Source organism: Pongo abelii, chromosome 10 (assembly GCF_028885655.2).
Source record: "Pongo abelii isolate AG06213 chromosome 10, NHGRI_mPonAbe1-v2.0_pri, whole genome shotgun sequence".
Taxonomy (NCBI): domain Eukaryota; kingdom Metazoa; phylum Chordata; class Mammalia; order Primates; family Hominidae; genus Pongo; species Pongo abelii.
In genome coordinates, this window is record NC_071995.2 from 6,576,814 (window position 1) to 6,588,586 (window position 11,773).

Genomic DNA, 11,773 nt, shown 5'->3' on the forward strand with positions numbered 1-11,773 from the left:
TATACATTTTAATGCATATAGTATTTCATGATAAGGCATCATAGGAGGAGTCGACATTCTCAGGGAAAATGAGGAAGGCCTCCATTTGCATCTTGCTACATTCAGAAAGGTTCTATCTTTAGGTATTGGGGGAGTTTTGCGAAGTAGATAGGTGACATTTGCACATGTTCTCTCAGTGGTGCAGGAGGTGATTGAATTCTTTGTGATGGTCTTCCAATTTGGGGTACCCCAGGCCCTGTTTGGGGTGCGCCGTATGCTGCCTCTCATCTGGTCTAAGGAGCCTGGCGTCCGGGAAGCCGTGCTTAACGCCTACCGCCAACTCTACCTCAACCCCAAAGGGGACTCTGCCAGGTATATGGGGCACTTTTGCCTTTGCTGACTTTTCCAAGGTCAGCTTCTCACAGGACTTCCCTTGTCTCCTAAAGGAAGAGGTGCATTTCTCCAGAGGAGTTCCAGATCCATAGGCAGTCCATCATAATGGGGCTTAGGGTGGGGCTCGGTTTCCAGGGAGAGCAGTTTTGTAGCACTGTGGTGGGATAGCCCTAATCACTGTTCGCCAAGTTCAGCTTCCCAATCTTATAATGACCGCTGATCTCTGCTGTTCCCACAGAGCCAAGGCCCAGGCTTTGATTCAGAATCTCTCTCTGCTGCTAGTAGATGCCTCGGTTGGGACCATTCAGTGTCTTGAGGAAATTGTAAGGCTTCCTGCTCTTTCTTTCTTCATTCAACAAGTATTTTGGGTTGTTTTGTTGTTGTTGTTGTTGTTTTGAGACGGAGTCTTGCCCCGTTGCCCAGGCTGGAGTGCAATGGCGCAATCTTGGCTCACTGCAACCTCCGCCTCCCAGGTTCAAGCGATTCTCCTGCCTCAGCCTCCTGAGTAACTGGAATTACATGCATGTGCCACCACGCCCGGCTAATTTTTTGTATCTTTAGTAGAGACGAGGTTTCACCATGTTTGCCGGGCTGGTCTCGAACCCTTGACTTCGTGATCCACCCGCCTCAACCTCCCAGAGTGCTGGGATTACAGGCGTGAGCCAAAGTGCCCAGCAACAAGTATTATTGAGTTATTACTATGTATTTAGCAATTTACTTAGCTCCAGAAAGAAGTATAAGACTATTTGCTTTCACGTTCCCAACTTTAAAGGAACCAACAGTCTAGCTGGTAGTCAAAAACCACAGAACATTTTTAGAACAATGCAGCACGTAGATAATAAAGTGCCAGAATAAGTTGTATGGGTAATGGTTGTCATAGCAATAATAACAACATCACTTATATGCTATTGAATATATGACAGGCACTCACACGTTACTCACAGTAACTTGTTTAATCCTCACGACAGCCCTGTGAGGTAGCATTATCTGCATTTTACAATGAGAAATCTGAGGCACAGAGAAGTTACTGAACTTGGCTGGTTACAGCTAGTTAGTGGCAAAGTTTGAGATTCAAACTCGGGCAATAAGAGCTCTAGAAAACATACTCTTAACTTCTGTGTTCTACTGAGGGGTATAGGGTAGGAAAGAGAGCGGTTTGGGGTAGAATGGTCAAGGAAGCTTCCTGAAGGTGGTAGGACTTAAGCTGGGTCTCGAAAGATGAGTAGGATTTAGAGAATCAGAGCAAGGAGGGAGGGCATTTCAAACAGAACCCAAGAAAGAGCACAGTTCACATTGTAGAACAAAGAAGATTGTGTTCTGGTTCAGATTATCTGGAAAAGACCAGGCGTGATGGCTCACGTCTGTAATCCCAGCACTTTGGGAGGCCAAGGCGGCAGATTACCTGAGGTCTGAGGTCAGGAGTTCGAGACCAGCCTGGCCAACATGGCGAAACCCTGTCTCTACTAAAAATACAAAAAAATTAGCCAGGCGTGGTGGTAGGCACCTGTAATCCCAGCCACTCGGGAGGCTGAGGCAGGAGAGTCGCTTGAATCCAGGAGGTGGAGGTAGCAGTGAGCCGAGATCGCGCCACTGCACTCCAGCCTGGGCGACAGAGGGAGACTCTTGTCTCAAAAAAAATAAAAATTCTGGAAAAGATAATAAAGTTGTGAATGTAGGTTGGAACTAAACTGTGGAAGTCCCTGAATGACTTCAGGAGTCTAGGACTTTAACTGTGTTAGCCAGGCACCCAGCATTTTAGTGAGACAATTCTGCTTTGTAGCATTTGCATTGTGGGCACAGAGAGTGGAGGTGGCGCTGGGAAGAGCGCTCCTGCCAGCCACATTTTCTCCTCACTGGGGAAAAGAAAAGAGCCTGGTGGTGGTGATTGGCCACGATGTCATAGGCCAGTTACCGGCAAAAGCCCTACAAGAGGCAGGGGAGAGCAGCTGCAAACTGGGGTGCAACAGAAGTGACGTGGGGAAGCAGAGGCTGAGGAGACCAACCCATGGGAAGGAAGGCCAGTGGAGGCTGCTGCACTGGGCAGTAACGAGGGACTGGACTTGGGGATTGGAGAAATCACTACAGAATGGGCTTAATGGAAGACAAATTTTTAAAGGTAACATAGTGACTGATTTGTAAAAAAATTAGGTGACTGAAATTTTAAGCACATGTAACTGATAGAGTGTTGATACCACTGGCAAAATGAAAAGGCAAGGAAGGATGATGGCTTCCATGTTAGACATGTTGAGTTTGTGGTAACGGCAAGAAAACCTGTTAGAAATCTCCAGACTTAGAACTATGGACCCACATGGAGCTTAAAAGGTCAGTTTGGATACGCCACTTGAATAAAACAGTTTTGAAGGCATGAGAGTAGAAAAGTAGAGAATGGAAAGCCTCTCAAGCCCCTGCTTTACATTTTGAGCCTCTTCTTTCTTTTTCCATTCCCAAGTATTACTTTTGTCTACTTCAGGTTCTCAATATCATCTTCAGAAAAGCAGACCAAAGATCAAGGAATTGTTCATTTTTGGCTTGAGCCCTTTTTCTTTTCTCCTTAGCTCTGTGAGTTCGTGCAGAAGGATGAGTTGAAACCAGCAGTGACCCAGCTGCTGTGGGAGCGGGCCACCGAGAAGGTCGCCTGCTGTCCTCTGGAGCGCTGTTCCTCTGTCATGCTTCTTGGCATGATGGCACGGTGAGGCTCAAATCCAGCAGGCAATGGGGTGGGAGAGCAAAGGAAGGTTCTGAGAAGGCTCCTTTTCCTTCAGTGACATTGTCACAGTGAGGCCCAAGTGAGCTCTGCTGTGAGTTATAACGCCACCTAAATGGAAAAGAAAATAGAGTACCAGCCCTCCTGCCTAGTAGTAGTGGGATTCAGTAAAGCAACAGGACCCAAGAGGCTGGCCCTGCGTCAGAGCCTCACTATAGTGTTCCAAGGCTCTAGACACCACATGAGGTGCTGGTACCTTATCCCTATTGGCCCTTTCTCCCCCATTGAGTCCAATCCATGACTTCCTTTAACTCTGCGGCTTCCTTCCTCTAGAGGAAAGCCAGAAATTGTGGGAAGCAATTTAGACACACTGGTGAGCATAGGGCTGGATGAGAAGTTTCCACAGGACTACAGGCTGGCCCAGCAGGTGTGCCATGCCATTGCCAACATCTCAGACAGGAGAAAGGTATGTGGGGGTGGTTCCAAAGTAAGGAGAGTGGAGATCCCCGTGTCCACTCTGTACACACACCCACATTGTCTTGTTCTCCACAGCCTTCTCTGGGCAAACGTCACCCCCCATTCCGGCTGCCTCAGGAACACCGGTTGTTTGAGCGACTGCGGGAGACGGTCACAAGAGGTGAGCTCTCAGGAAAGACATTGGGCAGATTTGGGCCCTTTGTTGCAGTGAACAACTTCTCCCTCCTCCTCTGCAGGCTTTGTCCACCCAGACCCACTCTGGATCCCATTCAAAGAGGTGGCAGTGACCCTCATTTACCAACTGGCAGAGGGCCCCGAAGTGATCTGTGCCCAGATACTGCAGGACTGTGCAAAACAGGCCCTGGAGAAGCTAGAAGAGAAGAGAACCAGTCAGGAGGACCCAAGTAAGTGGGCAGGGGTTGACCCACTGCGGCAGCCAGCTTCTGTTCTCCCTGCAGGGCCAGGAGCCACTGCCACCACCACTATCTGCAACAACCCTTAGTGTACACTGTGTCGTTTTCGTCCAAGTTGAAGTTGGGCCAGTTCACACCCCCAACTCTTACTACTTCGCTGGTTTGAATAGCACGTGAGCAAGGGGAAGATCAGTAAAAATTGGATTCAGGTTTGATGGGACTTAAAAATGTCTCTCTGCCCCGCCTTCCCTCTCCCTCTCCTCCAGAGTCGTCCCCCGCAATGCTCCCCACTTTCCTGTTGATGAACCTGCTGTCCCTGGCTGGGGATGTGGCTCTGCAGCAGCTGGTCCACTTGGAGCAGGCAGTGAGTGGAGAGCTCTGTCGGCGCCGAGTTCTCCGGGAAGAACAGGAGCACAAGACCAAAGATCCCAAGGAGAAGGTGTGTGAATGTCCTCAGCACTTCCCAGATTTATTTCATACCTCAGCTCAGAACTGAGCTGATCCTCTTCCGGCAATCTCTGCTCCTCTGCTATTACACGAAGTGAAGAATTTCTGCCTCTCTCTGGCTACTACCCTAGGAAAGGTTCGCGTGAACAACGATGAAACTGTCAGTGATCACCCAGGAAGGAAAGATTTAGGTAAATGCAGAGTGTAGAGTTAGAGACCTCAGCATAAAATAGAGGCTTTTTGTCTGAGGCAGGGTTTGTTAGAACACGCACATACCCGCCCACCTTTTCCATCAGCTTTCATTGCTGGCCTGGCCCCAGATGGGGCCTTATGTTCTCTCCACTAGAGGCAGTGATGTCTTGCAGACAAGTAAGACACAGAGCCTTGCAGCACTGGAGAAAAGTCTGACCTCTGTGACTTTGAACCATTGTCTGGCATGATCCATCTGTTTACCATATATAGGAAACGATGTCTTCCATGAGGAAGAGGTGTAGAAACACGCTTTGGCAACTTAAAACAAATGGGGACCTCATTGTTTCCCTGCTTAATTCAGGAATCCTTTCTCTTTACAGACACATTTGACAATTCTCCAAATGGTTTTGTAGAATTTGCCCTTCCTCACTTTGTTCATGCAAAACAAAGTATGGGCTGGAATCAAAACTGTTGTCTCTGCTTATCCATGATCCCCGGTTCATTCCCTTTAGAATACAAGTTCTGAGACCGCCATGGAGGAGGACCTGGGGCTGGTTGGGGCAACAGCAGATGACACAGAGGCAGAACTAATCCGTGGCATCTGCGAGATGGAACTGTTGGATGGTAAGAAAAATCGCTGCACTCAGCAGTTTCTTCCCAATCGAGATAACCTGTCCCAAACCTGCAGTTACTCTTCCAACAGGCAAACAGACACTGGCTGCCTTTGTTCCACTCTTGCTTAAAGTCTGTAACAACCCAGGCCTCTATAGCAACCCAGACCTCTCTGCAGCTGCTTCACTTGCCCTTGGCAAGTTCTGCATGATCAGGTAGGCTGTGGGGTCGGTATCACCTTCTCAAGGAGGATGGGGATGAAATGGCTTCCCTGATGATCCTCTTCTTGCTCCTAGTGCCACTTTCTGCGACTCTCAGCTTCGTCTTCTGTTCACCATGCTGGAAAAGTCTCCACTTCCCATTGTCCGGTCTAACCTCATGGTTGCCACTGGGGATCTGGCCATCCGCTTTCCCAATCTCGTGGACCCCTGGACTCCTCATCTGTATGCTCGGTAAGAGACCCCCTCACAATGTGGTGGCAGTTCCCAGGAGCTCCGGAGTCTGTTGAGAGTCAGTGTGAGAATCGCCAGGGCTCTTCCCCTAGGCTTTGGCATCACCGCGAACATCTGCTTGATACTTGACCTGCACAGGCCCCTGGCTAAGAGTCACCCCAGTGGGACTGACACTTCTGGTTAGAAGCTTCACCTCTTTCCGCCACTCCAGCTTTCAACTCTAGACAGCTTTCTGACTGCTTCTGGAGTGGCAGAGCATGGGATAATTGATTCCTGCCGAGGGCCTTTTCTAGCAGTGTTAGGGTGTAGTCCAGAGGTCTCGGTCCCCATGACCCGCAATTCCACTCCTAGCCTCCGGGACCCTGCTCAGCAAGTGCGGAAAACAGCGGGGCTGGTGATGACCCACCTGATCCTCAAGGACATGGTGAAGGTGAAGGGGCAGGTCAGCGAGATGGCGGTGCTGCTCATCGACCCCGAGCCTCAGATTGCTGCCCTGGCCAAGAACTTCTTCAATGAGCTCTCCCACAAGGTGAGAGGCAGAGAGGCACTGAGGGCTTGCTGCAGAGGGAATATGTAGGTCACCGCATCTCCTTAATGTGGCTCTGTCTGTCTTACAGGGCAATGCAATCTATAATCTCCTTCCAGATATCATCAGCCGTCTGTCAGACCCCGAGCTGGGGGTGGAGGAAGAGCCTTTCCACACCATCATGAAGTATTGTTCCCTGGGCCTTGGGGCACATTTTCCACATAGCACGGGCTTAGGAATCAGACACACCTGTATTTGAATTCCACCTCGGCTACTCTTTAGCTGTACAGCCTTCAGCAATAACTTAGCCTCTTTGTGCCTATTTCCTCTTCTTTTGAGGCTGATGATACTTAACCCTTAGTTCTTGAAAATATTAAATAAGATAAAGGTCCTAACATGGTGGCAGGCATACAGTAGCACTCACTCCCCAGTAGCTGCTCCTGTTAATTTCCATTCACAGTGAAAATTCCTGAGGTGGGGGGTCCTTCTCTGCTGAATGGGACAGGGCAAGGGGAGTGGTGAGGCAGACAGGGGCCCTGGCAGAGAACATCAGAGAAGATGAGTGCTGGGGGAGGGTCCAGGGTTGGTCTTAGTGGATGGCAGAGCTGGCCCTGGGCCATCGCAAATCCTCATCTCCCCTTCCTGCAGACAGCTCCTCTCCTACATCACCAAGGACAAGCAGACAGAGAGCCTGGTGGAAAAGCTGTGTCAGCGGTTCCGCACAGCCCGGTATGCTGCCCTCCCTGAGGGTTCTTTGTGCTGAGTGGGGCCGTGCAGGGGAGAAAGGCCCATCCCTCACCCCTTCAATGCCCCCACCGTGGCATCCCTGGGACTGGGGAGGCTGATGGGGAAGGTTGAGCCTTTACTAGCTGGATCTCCCGGTTCCTCACAAAGCCCTTCCTATATGCAGAACTGAGCGGCAGCAGCGAGACCTGGCCTACTGTGTGTCACAGCTGCCCCTCACAGAGCGAGGCCTCCGCAAGATGCTTGACAATTTTGACTGTTTTGGAGACAAACTGTCAGATGAGTCCATCTTCAGTGCTTTTTTGTCAGTTGTGGGCAAGCTGCGACGTGGGGCCAAGCCTGAAGGCAAGGTGAGCAGCACGGGACACTTCAATGCCTGTCGGGTTCTGGGCTGGCTAAGACATCTGCCGACCCTGGGCAGCATCCGGCTCTTGCAAGTCACGTTCCTGTCCTACTTATCCCCAGCTTGGTTGCAACCAAATTGCCAGAGTGACCCAAGACCAGATCTTTCTGTCTCCAATTCTTTTTTTATTACTCCAAAAACACAACCAAAGCAGCATCTCATCCAATTCTTGTTTGTTTGTTTTTAATAGTTTTTCTTTATTTTTCAGAGCAGTTTTAGGTTCAAAGCAAAATTGAGCAGAAAGTACAGGGAGTTCCCATCTACCCCTTGCCCCTACACATCACAGCCTTCCCCACCCTCAACCTCCTGCACCAGGGTGGCACATTTGTTACAGCTGGACCTACACTTACATATTATCTCCTAAAGTCATGGTTTACCTTGGAGTTCACCTCACGTAATGACATGTACCCACCATTGCAATATCATACAGAAGAGTTTCACTGCACTACAAATCCCCTGCGCTCCACCTGTTTATCCCCCTCTCCCCACAACCCCTGATCTTTTTACTGTTGCCATCACTTTGTCTTTTCCGGAATGTATCATTGGAATGATCCAGTATGGAGCCTTCTCACCTTGGCTTCTTAGTAATGTGCGTTTAGGGCCCTCCACGTCTTCCATGGCCTTGTTTCTTTTTAATCAGAAGTAACCGTTTTCAGGCCTGCTCTGAATCTCCTTTTCTCCCTCCAGGCTATAATAGATGAATTTGAGCAGAAGCTTCGGGCCTGTCATACCAGAGGTTTGGATGGAATCGAGGAGCTTGAGATTGGCCAAGCAGGTAGCCAGAGAGCGCCATCAGCCAAGAAACCATCCACTGGTACGTAAGGCAGCCTGTGTGGGCGAGACCAGACTGGGCCCTCCCCTCCTGCAGTGATTTGTTTCTTCTTCTTTTTTAAATCACGTTTTCCTGCCTTTTCTAGGTTCTAGGCACCAGCCTCTGGCTTCTACAGCCTCAGACAAGGACTTTGTCACACCAGAGCCCCCCTGCCGTACTACCCGTCGGCATCCAAACACCCAGCAGCGAGCTTCCAAAAAGAAACCCAAAGTTGTCTTCTCAAGTGATGAGTCCAGTGAGGAAGGTATGATGCTCCCGCCTGTTCCCGGCCCCGAAGACACACAGCTAGGGTGCGGAGGGCTGGTTTCCATAGACCTGCTGCGGGGGCCTGAGTGTAGATGCTCTGCCCCACTGCCGCAGAAGGGCCTCTCCTGTACAGCTTGGATTTTATTTCTTCTGTGTGGTGTGGGATTGTCTCACTTGTTCTCTGATACCTATTTTTTCACCATCTTTGTGACTCAGCTTTTTCTTATTCCTTTAATTCTTTGCATAGATCTTTCAGCAGAGATGACAGAAGACGAGACACCCAAGAAAACAACCCCCATTCTCAGAGCATCGGCTCGCAGGCACAGATCCTAGGAAGTCTGTTCCTGTCCTCCCTGTGCAGGGTATCTTGTAGGGTGACCTGGAATTGGAATTGTTTCCCTTGTAAAATATTTGTCTGTCTCCTTTTAAAAAACAAAAAAACAAAAAAAACAGCCGGGCACTGTGGCTCACGCCTGTAATCCCAGCACTTTGCGATACCAAGGTACCAAGGCGGGTGGATAACCTGAGGTGAGGAGTTCGAGACCAGCCTGACCAACATGGAGAAACCCCATCTCTATTAAAAATAAAAAATTAGCCGGGCGTAGTGGCGTGCGCCTGTAATCCCAGCTACTCAGGAGGCTGAGGCAGGAGAATTGCTTGAACCCAGAGGCGGAGGTTGCAGTGAGCCGAAATCACACCATTGCACTCCAGCTTGGGCAACAATAGCGAACCTCCGTCTCAAATAAAAAAAAATGCATACACGATCTTTAAAATGCAAGGCTTTCTCTTAAATTAGCCTAACTGAACTGCGTTGAGCTGCTTCAACTTTGGAATATATGTTTGCCAATCTCCTTTTCTAATGAATAAATGTTTTTATATACTTTTAGACATTTTTTCCTAAGCTTGTCTTTGTTTCATCTTTCACATTAGCCCAGATTCATGCAGCAGAGAGAGGGTTATCAGTGCAGAGAGAGATGAGTGAGCCCGGAGTCCTAGGGCCTGTCCCGGGATGGCAGATGAGCTTCCTGCCCCGTCACTGCCACCTTTCCCCTCTCAACCTCTGGACCCTGCACAGTGACCAGACAGCCTCTCTGGGGAGAATTATGCAGTGCCTAGGCTCCAGATCAGTGCTTCTGAACGGGGGGCAATTTTGCCTGCCAGAGGACATTTGACAACACCTGGGGCCTTTTTTGTTGTCACAGCCTGTTGGGGAAGAATGCTACCAGCATTCGTGGGAGGAGGCCAGGGATGTTGCTAAACATCCTACAGTGCACAGGACAGCCCCTCAACAAAGAATTACACAGCCCAAAATGTCAATAGTGTCACAGTTGAGAAAACCTGCTCTAGACCAAGGGTTGCTTTCCGCCGTGTGCCTCACCCCACCCCCACTCGTGTTCCCTAATCCCATCTCCAAAGGATGGCAGCAGACCAGCCCAGGCTCGTGGAAGATCAGATCATGATCCCCTCCAGCTCTGCAGGAGACAAGACCTGTCTCCCAGCATTCCTCATTGTTCCCAGGTCGCACGGGGCGTGGGCTATGCTGCAGGCGGGCTGCCCCCTGAAGCCTGCCCACCCCTCTCCAGCTCCTGAAGTCTTCTCTGCTGAGTCACCTTAGAACCGGAGGCTGTGAGCTGGCTGTCGTGACCACACTGGTGCCTCTGCTGTCATGACAACAGCACACTACGTCAGCAGTGCTCCCTGGGCACTGAGCTCCCTCTTTGCGGGGAGAAGACAGTAATGAAAAATGACAAGCATGAGGCAGAGGGGAAGATGGCGCCTCCGAATCACGCTTGGGTGGTGCAGGAGCATGGAGGTGCTCTTAAGGCTCTCGATGGGAAAGGGTTAATGGTCCTGATTGCAGGAATAGCTGAGTCAGAGGTGGGGCTTCCTCCACTCCCCCACCCCACCCCACCCCTTCCACCATTAGGGACCCTCTTGCCTTGCTCTTGCTACTCTGCTCTGGGTGGTCATTGCGAAAAGCCCGCACCAACCATGCCAATGGCAGCCAGACGAGGACACAGCCTGGCTCTGGGTCCCAGGAGGAAAGGCAATCCCAGAAAGGCAGGGTCAGGGACTGGAGTCCTGTGGGTGCCTTTTAAGCAAAGATTATCACCAGGCAGGCTAAACTTAGCAACCAGCTTTTAGCTAGAAGGGCAGGGGGCTGGTGTCAGGTTATGCTGGGCCAGCAAAGAGGCCCGGGGTCCCCCTCCCATGCACCGCTGATGGGCCAAGGCCACCCCACCCCACCCCCTTCCTTACAAATGTTCAGTACCCTCCCATCCCACACTCACAAACCTGGCCCTCTGCCCTCCTACCAGAAGAATGGATCCCCTGTGGGAAGGGGCAGGGGGCCTGTTCCCACCGTGTGCCCAAGACCTCTTTTCCCACTTTTTCCCTCTTCTCGACTCACCCTGCCCTCAATATCCCCCGGCGCAGCCAGTGAAAGGGAGTCCCTGGCTCCTGGCTCGCCTGCACGTCCCAGGGCGGGGAGGGACTTCCGCCCTCACGTCCCGCTCTTCGCCCCGGGCTGGATGGAATGAAAGGCACACTGTCTCTCACCCTAGGCAGCACAGCCCACAGGTTTCCAGGAGTGCCTTTGTGGGAGGCCTCTGGGCCCCCACCAGCCATCCTGTCCTCCGCCTGGGGCTCCAGCCCGAAGAGAGCCGGTGGTGCACACAGGGCCGGGATTGTCTGCCCTAATTATCAGGTCCAGGCTACAGGGCTCCAGGACATCGTGACCTTCCATGCAGAAACCTCCCCCTCAAGCCGCCTCCCGAGCCTCTTTCCTCTCCAGGCCCCCACTGCCCAGTGCCCAGCCCAGGCCTCGGTCCCTGAGAGGCCAGGAGCCAGGAGATGGGGAGGGGGAAGTGGGGGCTGGGAAGGGGGAAGTGGGGGCTGGGAAGGGACCACGGGCCCCAGCCCGAGGCCCATGGGCCCCTCCTAGGCCTTTGCCTGAGCTGTCCGGTGTCACTACCGCAGAGCCTCGAGGAGAAGTTCCCCAACTTTCCCGCCTCTCAGCCTTTGAAAGAAAGAAAGGGGAGGGGGCAGGCCGCGTGCAGCCGCGAGCCGTGCTGGGCTCCGGCTCCAATTCCCCAGCTCAGTCGCTCCCAAAGTCCTCCTGTTTCATCCGTGCGTGTAAGGGCCCCCGTCCTTGACTCCCTAGTCTCCTGCTGCCCACAGTCCAGTCCTGGGAACCAGCACCGATCACCTTCCATCAGGCCAATCTCAGTCCCTTCCCCCCTCCGTCGGGGCCCACACGCTCGGTGCGTGCCCAGTTGAACGAGGCGGCTGCGGAAAGAAAAAAGCGGGGAGAAAGTAGGGCCCGGCTACTAGCGGTTTTACGGGCGCACGTA

The 11,773-nt window shown here is 51.7% G+C and overlaps 1 protein-coding gene and 1 long non-coding RNA gene across 3 annotated transcripts in view; one reads left to right on the forward strand and one right to left on the reverse strand.

The window, feature by feature from the left end:
* The window catches only part of NCAPD2 (non-SMC condensin I complex subunit D2), a 38,386-nt gene extending 29,080 nt beyond the window's left edge, over window positions 1-9,306 (forward strand). For both annotated transcript variants that reach the window (XM_024256483.3, XM_054527880.2), the window contains 17 exons: window positions 177-351; window positions 611-695; window positions 2,928-3,061; window positions 3,410-3,542; window positions 3,629-3,713; window positions 3,790-3,957; window positions 4,233-4,405; window positions 5,118-5,229; window positions 5,309-5,432; window positions 5,514-5,669; window positions 6,021-6,198; window positions 6,287-6,381; window positions 6,844-6,924; window positions 7,106-7,289; window positions 8,030-8,156; window positions 8,260-8,418; window positions 8,668-9,306. In XM_024256483.3, the coding sequence (XP_024112251.2) occupies window positions 177-351; window positions 611-695; window positions 2,928-3,061; window positions 3,410-3,542; window positions 3,629-3,713; window positions 3,790-3,957; window positions 4,233-4,405; window positions 5,118-5,229; window positions 5,309-5,432; window positions 5,514-5,669; window positions 6,021-6,198; window positions 6,287-6,381; window positions 6,844-6,924; window positions 7,106-7,289; window positions 8,030-8,156; window positions 8,260-8,418; window positions 8,668-8,753 (2,255 nt within the window). In that variant the 3' untranslated portion in view covers window positions 8,754-9,306. The remainder of the gene's footprint in view (window positions 1-176; window positions 352-610; window positions 696-2,927; window positions 3,062-3,409; window positions 3,543-3,628; window positions 3,714-3,789; window positions 3,958-4,232; window positions 4,406-5,117; window positions 5,230-5,308; window positions 5,433-5,513; window positions 5,670-6,020; window positions 6,199-6,286; window positions 6,382-6,843; window positions 6,925-7,105; window positions 7,290-8,029; window positions 8,157-8,259; window positions 8,419-8,667) is intronic.
* On the reverse strand, window positions 7,509-11,652 carry LOC134759440 (uncharacterized). The gene is made up of 2 exons (XR_010135637.1): window positions 10,831-11,652; window positions 7,509-8,799 (listed from the first exon to the last, which is right to left on the reverse strand). It is a non-coding gene; the product is annotated as an uncharacterized LOC134759440 (long non-coding RNA).
* Window positions 11,653-11,773: the final 121 nt, after the last annotated feature.